Source organism: Bos grunniens, chromosome 12, assembly GCF_055505025.1.
Source record: "Bos grunniens cultivar Pamir isolate PY7600 chromosome 12, Bosgru_T2T1.0, whole genome shotgun sequence".
NCBI lineage: Eukaryota > Metazoa > Chordata > Mammalia > Artiodactyla > Bovidae > Bos > Bos grunniens.
In genome coordinates, this window is record NC_141176.1 from 74,565,246 (window position 1) to 74,584,733 (window position 19,488).

Sequence of the window (19,488 nt, forward strand, 5' to 3'; positions counted from 1 at the left end):
AATCACAATGGTGTGATGACTGACCTAGAGCCAGACATCCTGGAACGTGAAGTCAAGTGGGCCTTAGAAAGCATCACTATGAACAAAGCTAATGGAGCTGATGGAATTCCAGTTGAGCTATTTCAAATCCTGAAAGATGATGGTATGAAAGTGCTGCACTCAATATGCCTGCAAATTTGGAAAACTCAGCAGTGGCCACAGGACTGGAAAAGGTCAGTTTTCATTCCAATCCCAAAGAAAGGCAATGCCAAAGAATGCTCAAACTACCGCACAATTGAACTCATCTCACATGCTAGTAAAATAATGCTCAAAATTCTCCAAGCCAGGTTTCAGCAATATGTGAACCATGAACTTCCTGATGTTCAAGCTGGTTTTAGAAAAGGCAGAGGAACCAGAGAACAAATTGCCAACATCCACTGGATCATGGAAAAAAGCAAGAGAGTTCCAGAAAAACACCTATTTCTGCTTTATTGACTATGCCAAAGCCTTTGACTGTGTGGATCACAATAAACTGTGGAAAATTCTGAAAGAGATGGATATATCAGACCTCCTGATCTGCCTCTTGAGAAATCTGTATGCAGGTCAGGAAGCAACAGTTAGAACTGGACATGGAACCACAGACTGGTTCCAAATAGGAAAAGGAGTACGTCAAGGCTGTATATTGTCACCCTGCTTATTTAACTTATATGCAGAGTACATTATGAGAAACACAGGACTGGAATAAACACATGCTGGAATCAAGATTGCTGGGAGAAATATCAATAACCTGAGATATGCAGATGACACCACCCTTATGGCAGAAAGTGAAGAAGAGCTAAAGAGCCTCTTGATGAAAGTGAAAGAGGAGGGTGAAAAAGTTGGCTTAAAGCTCAACATTCAGAAAATGAAGATCATGGCATCTGGTCCCATCAGTTCATGGGAAGTAGATTGGGAAACAGTCGAAACAGTGTCAGACTATTTTTTTGGGCTCCAAAATCGCTGCAGATGGTGACTATAGCCATGAAATTAAAAGACGCTTACTCCTTGGAAGAAAAGTTATGTCCAACGTAGATAGCATATTCAAAAGCAGAGATATTACTTTGCCAACAAAGGTCCGTCTAGTCAAGGCTATGGTTTTTCCAGTGGTCATGTATGGATGTGAGAGTTGGACTGTGAAGAAGGCTGAGTGCTGAAGAATTGATGGTTTTGAACTGTGGTGTTGGAGAAGACTCTTGAGAGTCCCTTGGACTGCAAGGAGATCCAACCAGTCCACTCTGAAGGAGATCACCCCCGGGATTTCTTTGGAAAGAATGATGCTAAAGCTGAAACTCCAGTACTTTGGCCACCTCATGCGAAGAGTTGACTCATTGGAAAAGACTCTGATGCTGGGAGGGATTGGGGGCAGGAGGAGAAGGGGACGACAGAGGATGAGATCATGATGGACATGAGTCTGGGTGAACTCCGGGAGTTGGTGATGGACAGGGAGGCCTGGCGTGCTTTGATTCATGGGGTCACAAAGAGTCGGACATGCCTGAATGACTGAACTGAACTTAACTGATGTTCATGGCAGCCAAAAGTTGGAAGGAACTAAATCCTTAAAATGAAGTATTGCTGCTGCTGCCGCTAAGTCGCTTCAGTCTTGTCTGACTCTGTGCAACCCCATAGACGGTAGCCCACCAGGCTCCCCCGTCCCTGGGATTCTCCAGGCAAGAATACTGCAGTGGGTTGCCATTTCCTTCTCCAATGCAGGAAAGTGAAAAGTGAAATGGAAGTTGCTCAGTCGTGTCCGACTCTTCGCGACCCCATGGACTGCAGCCTACCAGGCTTCTCCGTCCATGGGATTTTCCAGGCAAGAGTGCTGGAGTGGGGTGCCATTGCCTTCTCCGACAATGAAGTGTTATTCAGCCTTAAAAAGGAAAAAAATTCTGACCTGTGGATAAACCTTGATGACATCTTGCTAAATGAAATAAGCCAGACACAAAAGGAATGAATACTCCTATTCCATTTATGTGAGATTCCTAGAGTAGTCAAATCCAAGAAGACAGGAAGTAGGAAAGTGGTCACCAGAGACTTGGGGGAGGGGAGATGGGGAGTTGTTTGTTTAATGGGTAAGAATTTCAGTTTTGTGATAAAGAAAAAAAAAAATTCTCCAGCTTGGTGGCACAGAAATGTGAATGTACTGAACGACAATCTATACACTTAAAAATGGTCAAATTTTATGTGAATTTCATCATAATTAAAATAAAAGATAACACCTCTGGCATGCTTTGTAATTTGGGATCTGTATGTTATAGTACCTTAGGGCTTTTTAAATCAGGAAGCATCTTGTTTTCATCTTTGTTCCCAGAATGTGGCATTCTGTAGGGCACAGAGAGGGTGCTGAGGGGCTGCTCAGGTGTGAGCAAGCAGGAACCAACATGAAAGAATATTCAACTTAATGCCCAAATGCTACCCAGGGGGCAGTTTCAGTTAGTCACAGGGCAAAAGCTCCCTCCTAACTTTCCAGTTTCAGTGTAGGTCAGGAAAAGTGTGAACTGCTGTGTCAGGAAAACATTAACCACAGCTCTTGATACAGTCTTGTCCCTGAGAGCACTGTATGTGATGTTTACTCACTCTCAGACAATGTGTCTGTCAGATTTTCTGTTGTAAATTTAATTCTGTTCACCTGCACTTGTCTTAAATTTCCCCCAAAGCCATAAAATATGATTTATCTAAGAAACTTGGTAGGACAACTTAGGAACATAACAAATTCTTATTCTTCCTTCTTAAAACCTGCAAACCATAGGATTATTGAGATTCTAAAATGTTTGAGGGAAAAGTGAATTTGGAGACTGAATTAATAACTGCAGTAACTTGTCTTTTGATCTGTGCCTTGGTCCACTCTCAGTAGCACTGTTAGCTTCATTTCTGTGTTTGGAGATGACACCCAGACAGCGTGTTCATGAAGTGATTTCAGTCCACTTGTGTATATGTCAGGTTCCCTCTCCTGCTCACCTGTCCCAGCCTCCGTCACTCCAGGACACACTTTTGGTTTTGGATTTGATTGAGAGAGGCTGTTGGCGGGGGTGGGGGCGGGTGGTGCGGGCAGGGGACATGGGAGTGAGCCAGCCCAGCAGAAGTGGGGCTTTATTCTCTTTTCCTCATTTCCTCTTCTGTTCCGATTCCTGGAAGTTAGAGCCAATAGGAAAGTATAGTAGGTACTAGTCAGGATTTCGGAGAAGGCAATGGCACCCCACTCCAGTACTCTTGCCTGGAAAATCCCATGGATGGAGAAGCCTGGAAGGCTGCAGTCCATGGGGTCACTAAGAGTCGGACACGACTGAGCGACTTCACTTTCACTTTTCACTTTCATGCATTGGAGAAGGAAATGGCAACCCACTGCAGTATTCTTGCCTGGAGAATCCCAGGGACGGGGGAGCCTGGTGGGCTGCCGTCTATGGGGTCGCACAGAATCGGACACGACTGAAGCGACATAGCAGTAGCAGTCAGGATTTTGATTCACAGAAGAAATTGCAAGTGAAAATAAGGAACTAGGACTTCCCTGGTGGTGCAGTGGATAAGAATTTGCCTGCCAATGCAGGGGACACTGGTTCAATCCCTGGTCTGGGAAAATTCCGCATGCCACAGAGCAACTGAGCTCTGCACCACAACAATTGAGCCCTTGTGCCACAACTACTGAAGTCTTTGCTCAGCTACAATAAAAGCCACCTCAGTGAGAGGCCCGTGTACTACAACAAGGAGTAGCTCCCACTCATCACAACTAGAGACAGCTCGTGCAAAGCAATCAGGACCCTGCAGAGCCAAACAGAAAAAAATCAACATGAGTTAAATAGCACCCTGGACTTCCTGGTTAGAGTTTGAACATGGGCTTCATTTTTCATTTAGATGATTTTGTGATTGATTTGATCATTTTAGAGAGTCCTGGGCAATAAAATATTTTCCAGCTCTCGAGGTAGATTGATTTTGCTTTCTTTTTTCTCACAGCTATTACTTGGATGCTACATTTATACAGATGCTTAGTAGACCATGCTATAACGTACAAAAATATTAGTTTCCTGCATTTTTCTTTTTTTTTTATGTAATATTTTCTTAAAAACTGCTCCCTTCACTCCCAGATTATCCCCTTCCCCTGCTGGCTTCCTAATTCCCTGTGACTCAGACTGTGATGCAAGAGCCAGCAGCACCTACCTCTCCTGGAGCTTCTTAGAAATGCAGAGTCAAAACTAATACAATTATGTAAAGTTTAAAAATAAAATAAAATTAAAAAAAAAAAGAAAGAAATGCAGAGTCTCAGGCTCACCCAGACCTCCTGACTCAGATTCGTATCTGAACATGACTTCCACCTTTCTCTCCCATGGGCAGTTTTTGATGAGTGATAACCTGTGATTCCCAATAAATGTCCTTTGACAGTTTGAAATTGAACTCAAGAATTCCCAAATCTCTGCTGCTAACTGAGCAAGAGTCTCTAGAACGTTCTGTGCCACTAGAGTTACTTACTTTAATGCTTTTATGAGATGGTTAAATGGCATTACTGACTGGATGGACATGAATTTGAGTAAGCTCTGGGAGCTGGTGATGGACAGGGAAGCGTGGCATGCTTCAGTCCCTGGGGTTGCAAACAGCTGGGCATGACTGAGCAACTGAACTGAGCTGATGCTCTATAAATTGCACCTTTGCATTATAATCTAATTCTGTGTGATTCCACTGCATTTCTATTCTTCTTTCTAGTGGAGTCTGTCTTCATTATGGGTAGTTTTCATCCTGCTGTCTGTCCTTCTCCACACCAGCCTCCTGCAGGGACTGGAGGGATTTCCCACAGCCCTGCCTGGACCTGGAGTCAGAGACAGACCAGTGCAGCAGTGTATGTGTGGCTGTTTCACCACCTGATGGGATCAAAAATGAGTCCTGCTGCCCCAAGCAGGGCATGAGGTCTGTTTGGCCTGTTCCCCAGGCACCATATGTCCCACTTAGCTGCAGGTTTCTCTATCAATCCAGCTGTGGGTGCCGGGTCTTCCTGCTGACAGCTGGTCCACCTGCCCTCAGGTACCCTCTTTGCTCTCACTCACCACATGTATGCCTGACCATAAGATCTCTATGGTAGGCCTGTTTCTTTAACTACAGCTACACCTCTCCCCACTTTCTCTGGTCTAGCTACTCAGAGACGTGATAAGGTGTCAGGCCATCCAGGGGATAAGGAGGCCTATCAGCAGGTGGAAAATAGGCAACAGATGTGGATTTCAGTCCCATCCTGCTACTTATAGGCTCTGATATTCAGACAGACTAATTCATATAAACCTCAATCTTTTCTTATGCAAAATTGAAAGGATAGATTATAACATGTAAGGTTTATGTACAACCTAATCAAGATAAGGCATGTAAAACACCCAGAGTAAATTCTTGGACAAAAATGGTCATCATTTTCATAGGGTAGAAAATGACCATAACCGCTTATGCTGTGGAAGGTGTTTCCTGTCCCAGGAGAATAAGGTGTTGGCCATTTGAAGTTGCATTTATGGCTGTAGGATCCATCTGCTATGTCTGTCTCTGTCTGATTTGTCTTGTACTTAAATAATATGGTAATGAAGTGAAGAAGTGAAGTTGCTCAGTCGTGTCTGACTCTTTGTGACCCCATGGACTGTAGCCTACCAGGCTCCTCCATCTGTGGGATTCTCCAGGCAAGAGTACTAGAGTAGGTTGCCATTTCCTTCTTCAGGAGATCTTCCCAACCCAGGGATCAAACTTGGGTCTCCTGCATTGCAGCCAGACGCTTTACCATCTGAGCCACCAGGAAAGCTCAATATGGTAATAGATTTTCCATAAATTTCTCTGGACTGAGTTAAAACTCTCAGCTCCCATAGGAGTTTCTTTTTCTCAGGACACCACAGGTAATACAAATAATAAAAAGTCAAGTCCAATACAGATCCTGATGTCAACATATGCAGTCTGGTTGAAGAAACAAGAAAATGGCTATATTAGCTTTATAAGCTAGAAGGAGATCACAGATTTTATAGATGCTTATAAAAATGACATAACTTCTGTTAGAGTTGTAACAAGTCCATATTAGGGGACAGGAAGAGCATTTCCAAGGAATTAGACATGTGAGACAGACTTAATGATGTGTGGTTAGGGTTTCAGCAGGTGGAAATGCATGTGAAAGGCATTCCGAGAGGTGAGACCAGCATAAGCAAAAGCATGATGCCCTGATTCAGTGAATGAAGAACTAGACACCTGCAAAGCATCCAGGAAAATGAACTACCAAGTGTGTAACTCACATTTTTACATTCAACCCTCATAACTAGCTAGTGATGTCAAGGAAGCTGACTCGTGTACATGAAGGATAGAGAGGTTAGAGAGGACAGTTTTGTAGAAGAGAAGTCCTGGGGTGGGTGGAGTGTTGGGTGCTGAGCTGGCTATTAGGAGTTTAATCTGAGAAGTGAGAGCACATGGACCAGAGGGGGCAGGTACAGGGGACGGGGAGCCAGGAGCTATTATGCCTCCAGCAAGACATGTTAGGAAAGTGATTCCACTTCTTGGAATCAAGTTGATGTTGATTAAAACAGAGCTATAACACCTGGATTTGTGAACATGCAGGGAAATGGGTGGTAGTAGAAAATGGTATCATACTTCCCGAGGGTAGGCTAGCAGCTTAACAGCTTCCACTGAAAATGTTCATACTTTGTTGTTCACTCACCTAATCACATCCGACACTTCCCAACCCCATGGTCTGACGCACACCAGGCTTCGCTGTCCCTCAGTGTCTCCTGCAGTTTTCCCAAGTTCATGCTCATTGTATCAATGATGCCATCCAATCATCTCATCCTCTGTCATCCCCTTCTCCTCCTGCTTTCAATCTTTCCCAGCATCAGGGTCTTTTCCAATGAGTTGGCTCTTTGTGTCAGGTGGCCAAAGTATTGGAGCTTCAGCATCAGTTCTTCCAGTGAATATTCAGGACTGATTTCTTTTAGGGTTGACTGGTTTGATCTCCTTGCTTTCCAAGGGGTTCATACATGACTCTCAGCAATTCCACATCTGAGATTTTTTGTGAAGGAAATGATTAAGGTTGTTTTCAAAGATTTAGCTTCAGGGATATTTAACACAGTTATTTATAATAGCTAACTATTTGACACTGCCTAAATATCCATCAACAGAGGATTTGTTAAATAAATGATCATGTGTACTATAACATTATGCAACCATTAAATAAATATTTTAGAAATACAAAATGATAACACATATAACAGTATGTTCACATTAATTGTCTTTTATTTATATATGTGCACTTGTATCTTTAAGAACACATAGAAAAAAAAAATACAACAAAAACAACAAGAACACACACAGAAGCCTAGAAAGTAAAAACATTTTAAGAATTTTTTTTTCAGAGTGCTAGGTTATAGCTAGTATTTATTTACTTTTCAAATTCTTTTGCACCAATTATGATTAAGGAAAGAGTTTATTTTGTTTTTAAACACTGCGAGCCTGGGAAAGATGTAATGAGAGTAAAGTGGGGAAGATGGATGAAGGGGTTGTTTTGTGTGGAACATTGGGTTGATTGGGTTGATTATGCTGAGTTTGATGTGTGAAGAGAGATCCAGGAGCAAGTGTCTAACAAGTGTTATCATCAGAGAGCAACCTGGTTGGAAAAACAGAAAGGGGCCACTGCAAAGCAAGTAACAGAAAATTTTCTCCAAGTGTCTTTATAATTGTATCTGTTTCTTTATTTTTGGCTGGACTGGGTCTCTGTTGTTTCTTCGGCTTTTCTCTAGTTGCCATGTAGGGGCTTCTCACTGTGGTGTCTTCTCTTGTTAAGAGCATGGGCTATAAGGTGCGAGGGCTTCAACAGTTGAAGCATGCAGGCTCATAGACGTGGTTCCCTGGTTCTAGAGCGCAGGCTTAATAGTTGTGGCACACGGACTTAGGTGCTTCACAGCATGTGGGATTCTCCTGGACTAGGAATTGAACCCACATCTCCTGCATTTGCAGGCAGTTTCTTTACCACTGAGCCACCAGGGAAGCCCCCAAGTGTCTTTAGATTGAAGAATGTAAGCTTACTGACACTGGTGACACTCTCTATGGGCAATTGGTAAAACCCTTTGGTTACCCAGAAAAGACATTCAGACTATAGCTTTGATGACTGAACTCTAGGAATAATCAGAGTCAGGTTTTCTTTGGGTTGCCTTTTTCTTTTTGGGGGGCCTGGGGCCATGCAGCATGTGGGATCTTAGTTCCCTGACCAGGGATCGAATCCACGCCTCTAGCAGTGGAAGCACAGAATCTTAACCGCTGAACTGCCAGGGAAGTCCCCTGGTTTTTAGTTTTCTTCGCTGGAGTTTGGAACTCAGAGTCCTGTGGTCATGAGCAGTCCTTGGTGCCCCTACATATCTCAGTCCATTTCCCAAAGTTTACAGATGTTCCCATTTGCACAGATGGATCAGTTTCAGTGGAGCTGATAACATGGGAACATACATTCTCACAGATCAGTTCTCACCTGTGTCCTGATGTGCGTTGATTTATGTATAAGAACACTCTGAAATATAGGCCCACTTGTTTTACTGTGCTTCAGATAATACTTAAAAAAAAAAAAAAGGACATTTATGGCAACACTGTCAGGCAAGTACATTGGCACCATTTTTCCTATAGCATTTGGTCACTCCATGTCTCTGTCACATTTTGATAATTCTTGCAATATTTCAAACCATTTCATTATTATATTTATTATCGTGATATGTGATCAGTGGTTTTTAATGTTACTACCCTATAAATGCTTAGATGGTTAGCATTCTTTTAACAATAAAGTACTGGAAATTAAGGTATGTACTTTTTTAATATATAATGCTATATTGTACATCATTAGACTACAATATAGTATAAATGTAACTTTTATTTGCACAGAGAAGCAAAACATTGATATAACTTGCTTTATTTTGATATTCGTATGTTATGGTGGTCTGGAGCCAAATCCAAAATATCTTTGAGGCCTGCCTGTACACAGAATACATGAGCCACATATATACACACTACAACCTGCCTGTATGCAGAGAATGGCCCATCTGTATTATATGAATTAGGTTTAACATAAGGTACAAAATGTCCCGAGAAGCCTGCATGCAGATCAAAAAGCAACAGTTAGAATCAGACATGGAGCAATAGACTGGTTCAAAATTGGGAAAGGAATATCTCAAGGCTGTATATCATCACCCTGCTTATTCAACTTACATGCAGAGTACAGCATGCGAAATGCTGGGCTGGATGAAGCACAAGCTGGAATCAAGACTGCCAGGAGAAATACCAGTAACCTCAGATAAGCAGATGATACCACCCAAATGGCAGAAAGTAAAGAGGAACTAAAGAGCCTCTTGATGAAGGTGAAAGGGGAGAGTGAAAAAGCTGGCTTAAAACTCAACATACAGAAAACTAAGATCATGACTCCTGGTTCAATCATTTCATGTCAAATAGATGGGCAAACAATGGAAATGGTGATAGACTTTATTTTCTTAGGCTCTGAAAGTGGGGATGATGACTGCAGCCATGAAATTAGAAGATGCTTCTTCCTTGGAAGAAAAGCTATGACAAACCTAGACAGCATGTTAAAAAGCAGAGACATTACTTTGCCGACAAAGGTGCATATAGTCAAAGCTATGGTTTTTCCAGTACTCATGTACGGATGTTAAGTATTGTGTCATAAAGAAGGCTGGGCACTGAAGAATGGATACTTTTGAACTGGGGTGCTGGAGAAGACTCTTGAGAGTTCCTTGAACAGCAAGGAGATCAAACCAGTCAGTCCTAAAGGAAATCAGTCCTGAATATTCATTGGAAGAACTGATGCTGAAGCTCCAATACTTTGGCCACCTGATACTAAGAGCCAACTCATTGGAAAAGACCCTGATGCTGGGAAAGACAGAAGGCAGGAGGAGAAGGAGATGACAGGGGATGAGATGGCTGGGTAACATCACTGATTCAATGGACATGAGTTTGAGCAAACTCCAGGAGATAGTGAAGGACAGGGAAACCTGGCATGCTGCAGTCCATGGGGTCGCAAAGAGTTGGACACTACTGAACAATAACAAAATGTCTTATAGTCTTTGTATTATCTTTATAAGATAATAAAACTAGCTGAATCCACTTGTCTTATTTTAATCTCTATAAAGATAAATTCTTTTTTGAAATGCCATGATTGATTTGACAGACTAAGATGTGAAACTTCAGAGGTTTTCAAATCAGAAAACCTGAAAAGTTCTAAACATTCTGATTACATTACTCAGAAAGATTTAGTTGTTCTTTTTTTAAAGCCATGAGTTTTAAAACTTTACTGAATTACAAATGATCCAAGCATACGTTACACTTTCATCAATTCCAGATTTTCAATACAGGTGAAATCATCTCTTGGAGAGCTTCCTTCAGAAAATTTGCAATTGGGGTTCCCTGGTGGCTCAGACAGTAAAGAATCTGCCTGCAAGGCAGGAGACCCGTGTTCTATCCCTGGGTCAGGAAGATCCCCTGGAGTAGGAAATGGCAACCCACTAGCATTCTTGCCTGGAGAATTCCATGGACAGAGGAGCCTGGCAGTCTACAGTCCTTGGGGTCACAGAGTTGGACACGACTGATTGTCTAATGCTTTCTTTCACTTAAAAATTCATCAGTAAAATGGCCAGTTTCTGCATATATATTTGAATGTGGTTTATTCCCCACTGACATTTTACCTAGGAAAAGGAAATGGTAACCTACTCCAGTATTCGTGCCTGGAGAATCCCATGGACAGAGGAGCCTGGCAGGCTACAGTCCATGGTCACAAGAATTGGACACTACTTAGTGACTAAACCACCAACCACCAGCATTTTACCTACATTGTATTGATTCTTTTATCTTACTGTTAGTGCATTTAATTTCTCTCTGCTTTGGTTTTAGTAAATAGACTGACACTTGACATGTGTTTTTCCAAGGTTCAATTTTAAGTATTAATGTATTGATAAAATGCCTTTTGAACTACTCCGATGAAAGGTCCTGTGTAAATAGCAAATATTGTTTGTGTTGCTGTTGGTCTCATTATGTACATTTTCTCTACTGGCCTCTGTCTTTCAAGACTGAGACCTGTATGTTATATTTGAAGATGTTTCCTTTCAAGATAAAATATAATTAAGATATTTAATATCAGGAAATGATTTCATTTTTCTACCAAAGAATAATTCCTCTTAAATAAATAACATATCCCTGAGAAAGTGAGTACTTCTTTGTGTATAATACTTTTAACTTGACTTTTTGATATCTCTGAAAAATTACCTATGTAATTCTCAAGGTCAAATTACCCAGGGAGTAGGAACAAAACTAATTTAAAAGCTGACTTCTTATGGACCACTTAGGAGACTGCTGGCTTTTCACTGCAGTCAGGTTATTTATTTATTTATTTTTTGTTATCTTGTTCCTTTATTTACGAATGTTAGTTACAAACATACACTCACATATATATATACACCACATACACATATATATCTCCCCCTTTAACATACCACGTAATGGATACTATGTAATAATTATAGAAAACAATTTTCTGCATATTAAGCATTTAATCAGGGAAATCTGAATAGAAGGCATGAAAGTCACTATAGCTTATATTGTGTATTCTTGGGGTGATGGTGGTCTCAATCAGGGACATTTGTGAATTTCTGTCATTTTTGGTTGCCACAATTTTGGGGGTTGCATCTGGTATCTAGGGGATTCATGGCTACTGTTAATCATCCTACAATATACAGGACAGGTCCCAACCCTCAATAATTAATTATTGGTTCAAAATATCAGTAGGGCCTTGCTTGAGAAACTTATATTCTTTACATATAATAGAACTTTTAAAATTCATCTTCAACAATCAGGGTTCTCCTGGATTTTGTGCATCCTGTTAATTCTCATCCCCCTGGGTCTCTTTACAGATTGGCATTGTGGGAAGAACAGGAGCTGGAAAAAGTTCCCTCATTGCTGCCCTTTTTAGATTGTCAGAACCTGAAGGTGGCATTTACATTGATGACATCTTGACAACCAGTATTGGACTGCACGATTTAAGGAAGAAAATGTCAGTTGCACTTCAGGTATGCATAGCAGAACACTCTTACATGTTCTTTTCATAAGGTGTCTAAAGTTTAAGTGCTTTTAATTTGATTGGTCTTTTCAAGGTAAGTGAATGAGTTGATCCTTTTTTTCCCAATAGAGCATATATTTTAGCAGCAGGTGTTTTCAACAGACACTTTCATCAGATACCAGGTTTTTTTTTGTTGTTGTTGTTGTAGTTGTTCATTTGTTAGTTTTGTGTGCATGTGATTTAATAACTTACTGAGACAGATTTCTGGACTCAGACTTCATCAGTTTCCACAGTGTTTCCACTGATAATCACATAATTCTGAGAACAGAAGGATAAATGATTTGTTAGCACTGGAGAGGTTCCTATAGGGAAACATGAATTTTATTAATAAGTGTCTTACAGATGTAATTTTGCTGTGGGAAATGAGGACATCTTTTAAAGTGATTATCTCCTTGGAGAACTTTCTGTGAAATTGTGGGGCTTTGAGAATCATAGGATATATAGATGCTTTGGGGAGACTTTGACAATTTAGTCATTAATGAATAATTTTCACCAGGGAGGCAGTACAGAATAGTGAGGAAGAGCGGTGGACTCAGAATTCTGTCTCTGTGTACCTTGGTTTTCTCTGTCTTACAAGGCAGATAATGGTATCACCCCTCAATCAGTTGTGAGGACAAAATAGGTCAATGAGTGTGAAATGTTTCACGTAGACCCATATGTGCCTGCTGTGATGGTGGAGTGCTGAGTTGGAAATCTCTTCCTGGGCTCTCATTCTGTTCTCTTTTCTTCTTCTTTGTAAAGTAGTATAACTTTCAAGGAGCGTTTTGGAGACTGGATTATATGCGTGGTAGACACTCCCATCATTCCTTGTGGTTCATTCACTCAACATAATTCTGTGACATTTACTGAGAAATTTCTATCCTCCAGGTATATAGCCAAGGGCAACATAGGCCATGTGTCCTTATCTATCATCCTGCCCTCTGCTTTGACAGAGTTGCTGATTAAAAAAAAAAAATGAGTTTTTATTCATATACTTAGTAATCATCTGCCCATTAAGGCAAGCTCAGAAAAATACCCCCTTGAGATGAGAAACAGAGAGAAGGTGAGACACAATGAGCCAGGCAAATGTGCTTCCTGGAATGTGGGTGCAATATGTCCTGAAATGCCTATTTCTCAGGAAGCATGTACAACATGGCACCCAAAGGAAGGCGAATGTGGACTTGGGTATGGCTGTTGCTACCTGCCATGACCTCAAAAATACCTGGAATTAATCTTAAGTAATTTTAAAATCAAGATATTCTTTTAAGACTCTAGTGAAATGCCACATCAAACCCTTTGAGATGTCTGCTGTCAAAGAAAAGAGAGAGAAAAAAAAGAATGTAGAGAAATTAGAATCCTTGTTCATTGCTGATAGGAATGTGAAATAGTGCAGCTACTATGGAAATCAACTTGCTGGTTGCTCTGAAGAGTTAATGATGGAATTATCATATGACCTAGCAATTCTACTTAAGAGTATAAACCCAAAAGAATTGGAAGAAAGGTCTTGAAGAGACACTGGAACCTGCATGTTATAGCAGCATTATTCTCAACAGCAAAAAAGTGGAGGCACCCAAGGGTCCATTGACAGATGAATCAACAAACCAAATGTGACACATATACATATAGTAGAATATTACTCAGCCTTAATAAAGAATAAAATTCTGACACATGCTACAGACAGATGACCTTGAAAAAATTAAGCTAAGTGAAATAAGTCATTTACAAAGGACAAATACTGTATGATTCTACTAATAGGAGTTACCTCGAATAGCAAATTCATGGATACAGGACATAGAATGGCGGGTGCCAGGAGTGGCTAGGAGAGGGGAGTTGTTGTTTAATGGGTACAGAGTTTCAGTTCTTCAAGATGAAAGGAGATCTGAGGCTGGATGGTGGTGATGGCTGTACAACAATGTGAATGTATTTAACACCACTGAACTGTGCACTTAAAGTGGTTAATCTAGCAAATTTTTTTTGTGTGGATTATTTTATTTTTTAACTTTACAATATTGTATTGGTTTTGCCATATATAAACATGAATCCACCACAGGTATGCATGTGTTCCCCATCTTGAACCCTCCTCCCTCCCCATACCACAAATTTTATGTATATTTTATCACAATTGAAAAAAATTTTTTTCAAAGCTATCCCTTTCAGGAAAAAATGGGAAGAACTTCTTAGCACATTAAGTCCCCATATTTAAAGATTTCATCTGGCTATTAGATTTATGACTTATGATTACAGTAGAAAATAAATGAGCTTAGATTCCCAAGTTTTATGTTTTGATGGTACTCATCTCTGAAATGGCCATGTGAGACTAGTTAGTAGAAATAAAGGGCATGTCTGTAAAGTGCTTTCACATCCTTGAATGCAAAGCTTTAGAAACATCCCTGAATTATTTTTAATGCTTCTTAAAAGAAAAATGTTGTATGCTTGTGTACATAATTCTGTAAATAAATAACATTAGATAATTCTTGGCTCTGCCAATAATATTTGGAAGCACATCTGAGCAAAGACTAAACATGCCTTGACATTGGCATGTTTTGGTTCTATTCTGTTGGTTTCCATCCTTCCTTTGAGCATGTTCTAGGTACACAGTCCAGAGAGCATGTTTGCAAAATAGTGCTAAGCTTTGTATCCATGTAGATTCCACTTTATATGCCTTTGTCTCCAAGGTGCAGTGTTGCTTGATTAAAGAGAGAAAATCTGGAGAGAACTTGCAATGTATAAAGATTCCCAGGAAGCCATACAGGAGGCAGACGGGGCTAGAATGGTTAAGAGTGTAGACCCAGTGTCAGTGTGACCCACAGTTTATTCCTGCTCTGCCTCATCGACTGTGGGGTCTTGATAATGTCACTTGGCTGCCAAGCTTCAACATCCTCGTCCTTAAACCCGGTCTGGAAATCATTGCCCCACAGATTTGTGGTGAAGATGTAACTTAGTGAGATAATGTTTGTGCCCTTGTCTCGTTCTTAGGAATGCTCAGTCATCAGGAACTGTTATTAGTCTTAAGAATCAGGGTATTGGCCTTTTGGGTATTATTTCTACTTAAGTAGAAAGTAGAGTAACACCTTCTAAAATGACTTTTCTCTTTAATTTCTGTTGATGTGTTCATGGTCTTTGGTGATTTTCTTTATATTTGTTGTTTAATAATAAAAAACTAAATCATTACATAAATATGAATAGTAAAGCAAAGAAACAGAAAATAAAAACAAACAAACAAAAAACACAATAGGAATTTTGGGGAAAAGCACCACATAGAAATGTATCTAACATTTTCCAAGAGCAAGAAATCAGACTAAAATTTTTTTGTATTTTGATTTCTGGCTTTCCTCCCACCAGCTTCTTCCCTGACCATCACCTTATACACACTCTTACTTTCTAATCCCTCACCAAGACTTCCAGTCTTTTTCTCAGCCCTCCCCACACTCTTGAATATTTTCTTTCTCTCTTTGAGAACAGGGCCTATATCTCTCATTTCTGTTCCTCTAGTGCTTGTTACAGTCCCTGACAAGTTACATGAGTATTAATAATAATTCCTAATGTTTATGGAATCATTAACACATTTTAGTTTCTTATCCCACCATTTCCTGCTTAATTCTCACAATTTGTTGTTATCCTTATCTGATAGATTTAAAATCTGAGTCATTGGGAGCTTATCCTACTTTGCAAGTAAGGGGCAGAGCCAGGATTCAAATTTTATGTGTGTCTACTTTTTAAAAATTGAAGTATAGTTGATTCACAGTGTTTCAGTTGTATAGTGAAGAGTTTCAGTTTTATCTCCAAAGACTCCCATAGCAGCAGAGTAAAATCCAAAGTACTAGTCATACGACAGAGACCTACACTCTCCAGTATCCACCTTGTCCACTTCTCAGTCGTCTGACTCTTTGTGACCCCATGGACTGCAGCACGCCAGGATTCTCTGTCCATCACCAACTCCCGGAGCTTGCTGAAACTCATGTCCATTGAGTCAGTGATGCTATCCAATCATCCCTTTCTCTTCCTGCCTTCAGTCTTTCCCAGCATCAGGGTCTTTTCCAGTAGTCAGCTCTTCACATCAGATGGCCAAAGTATTGAAGCTTCAGCTTCAGTATCAGTCCTTCCAGTGAATATTCAGGGTTGATTTCCTTTAGGATTGACTGGTTTGATCTCCTTGCAGTCCAAAGAACTCTCAAGAATCTTCTGCAACACCACAGTTTAAAAGCATCAATTCTTCAACTGTGTTGTACTCATCAGATATTTTCCCGATTTTTCCTACCGTCCCACTTGAAAGGACTCCCTAAACCACAGAAAGAATAAGTAAGTATAGAGCAAAGCCAGAAGATAATATTCCTATTGCTCTGTCCTTCATTTGGACAATATCAGTTTAGAAATGGGTTTATGCACTTGTATGTAATGGGCTGATATGTGTCAGAAGATACTCAAAATGTTATCCCTCCCCAAACAAGAGACCTTTGTCTTTACAGCATCTTGCTAGCTGCAGAGGTGGAGAAAGTATGTTAGTTTGGTTGCTTGAATTTACTTGTCTAAGTGCAAAAACTTACATTCGTCTTTCTCTCAAATGAATAGGAAGCAGTGATGCTTGTGTCTCAACACCCCAATATAGGGAACTTAGGAAGCTGAGAGCAGACTCTGCAGAGGGAGAGCCCAGTGCTGTTTTTTGAGTTGCCCCTCTTAGCTGAGCCAGGCCCACACTGGATCCTTGGTCCTTGTGATCCTGGAAGCAGCAGGGAGCTTCCATGGTGGTCTCTCTTTCTCCTAGGCTCATCCCTGTCACTGCTGACTCCCCATGAACAGGTCAGAACTGGGGGAGATGTGATGGTAACAAGGACCTGGGTAGGAGCAGAGACAGGGGAGTGGGGACATAGACCATCAGTCATGGGAGGAACATTCAAAGATGAATACTGTGTTCTTAAGAAGGTACTCCTCAACTTCTGTTCAAAATTTTAGGAATAATCTAAAATGAAAGTTCTTCTTAAATAATTTCCTTAAACACAACAGGTAGCTGAAGTATGTGTGTTCTTTGTGCTCAGGATCTGAAGTACTTAAATATGTCCCCCAGAAAGACCACCAGTTGAGATTATATGCAGGGAGTAGCCTGCTTACTTGAAAGGACCTGGAAAATGGAGGGAAGATGGAGAAAGGAAGGAGAAGAATATTGAGGACCAGCCTCCCCTCACCTGGCTACATCACTTGTGTAAACCTCATGGAGACACCTGAAGGATGAGAAATCACCAGCATGTGGGAATCTTAAGGCTGATAATTACAAACAGTAACAAGTTTTTATAAAAATCAGAAGTAGAATGATGGTTATTCCCCTGACAAGGACCACTTACCATTGTTTAGATGGTTGTTTAGTCTTTGATCCTAAATTCGAGTTTTAAGGGAAACCTTAAATTTGGTCTCGAGATTTTTTAGTTCAGTTCAGTACTCATTCTGAAATATTGTATGACTAGTGATTTTCAGGGCTTTGGAAGCATAGTGGCCACTTAATCAACTCTGTGCGACTAAATATCCCTTTATAATGTCTTTTTAATTCTGGATTTTGTTCAGGGGTGTGTCTTTTTTTGGTGGCACACCCTGAGTTTTCTGTATTCATTTCTCTCTCATTAGACTTAAAACTGAGACCATATTGAAGGAAGGTTTGGAAGGCTTCCTGAGTATCGTTCTTCCTCATGATTAGGGAAAAGAAATGTCTGTCTTCTTCGTCTTTCCTCTCAGGCTTTTGTGAAGTGAGGAGGAAAGTCCAGCCCCAAGGCCAGGCAGGATTTGAACATGGCGATTCCGAGCAGTTCCGGGCACCTGTGGAAGAGTCAGGTCTCCTCTTGTTCCCACCCACACGTGTGCCTCCCCTTGTTCTGCCCCCTTCACTGAAAGGAGCCAATTGTGCTCTTCTCTTCTGCCCATATTCTTATGGCCTGGCTTACTGAGCCTTCCAGAAGAAACTGTAAGTGGCCTACATGAGCTTATGTACAGGATTCTCTCTTGAGGCCAAGAGGAGACATATATTTCCAGAGTAATTTACTTGTGGCTCCTCCTGAAGCAGATGACTAGGAAGAACTATTTAAATCAAAGTATCATGACACAGGTCACGGTGGGTTTCAGGTCCTCCTGGCCTTGCAGTTAATAACAAATTTGAGGCAGGCCATCCTGACACACAGGTTAGAGAACGTGGGACCAGCTGATGCCAAAATCAAAGGTGATCTCTCCATGGACAGAGGTGCTGCAGACCCCAGGAGCTGACGTTCCCCTTGCACATGTGGGGCTGTTCATTTCACACATGTGGAGAGATTCCAGATCCTAGAAGACAATCTGACCAATGGAGAAAATAGCCTAGTTTACTCTTCAGTGCTAATGTGTAAATATTTAATGGTTTGCTTTGAGGCACAAACCTCTACTAATCATGCTGTTGGTATTTCCCAGTCACACCAGGATTGACAGTTAATTTATGTAGATCTTGACATTAAGTTTCTCATGTAATTATTTCCTCAGTTTGTGTGAGTATTTAAACAGATATTTATTACCAGGGTGGTATTTTTTTTTTTAATCAAATCTTCCTTTGTCTTCAGTTTTTTCCTTAAGATGAAAAAAACTTCTTCAACACTTTCTTCTGTTAGTGTTCAGTAGTTCAGAAGATACTTTGTAGCACACTTTGTACAATGGAAAATAATTTTAGAGATACTGTTTTGTAAACATACATTTGCAACTTTATTATTAATAATTAATGAATTTAGATGTTTTTGTATTTCAATTTTGACAGTCTGTACACATTAGAATAAAATAAAAAGAGGTTAAGGTAATAACACTCACTGTTTCGGCATATTTAGGAACCTGTTTTATTCACTGGAACAATGAGGGAAAATCTGGATCCCTTTAATGAGCATGCGGATAACGAACTGTGGAATGCCTTAGAAGAGGTAATTTATTAATAGTAACTGTAATTAACTTGTTAGCATCTGTATATGTGTGTTTACATTTAGAGCTTTGCAGATAATTAAGGGGAGCGTGTCAGTGTCACTGACTTCGGTAATAGGAAAACACTGATGACATGGATATGCTTAAAAATGTGTGTATTGATGATGATGAAAATCAACAATATAATGTGACATGTTTTCATTTTAGCTATTTTCCTTGAACCCTGAACAAATAGACACATTATCTTGTCCTTAGCAGAGTACTCAATTGGATGTTGAAACTGTGGGATCAAATTCTACTAGTGACCTGGTGAATTAATTACTCCATTATACTCCAATATTCATTTTATTCCTCTGGTCTTAGGAAACATCTCCTAAGTGGAGACAATAGTAGTTTTTCCTTATTAACTAAAAGATATAAACAAGATCATACTAATAAAATGTAGAAGTTTAATAGGAAAGTGTTTATAGAAGTAAATTATATAGTCG

At 40.3% G+C, this 19,488-nt stretch overlaps 1 protein-coding gene across 1 annotated transcript in view; it reads left to right on the forward strand.

Moving 5' to 3' along the window:
• The window catches only part of LOC147361910 (ATP-binding cassette sub-family C member 4-like), a 173,905-nt gene that overhangs the window by 118,275 nt on the left and 36,142 nt on the right, over nt 1-19,488 (forward strand). Inside the window, 3 exon segments of the mRNA XM_086330240.1 lie at nt 3,177-3,200; nt 11,901-12,056; nt 18,913-19,002. Coding sequence (XP_086186366.1) covers nt 3,177-3,200; nt 11,901-12,056; nt 18,913-19,002 — 270 coding nt within the window.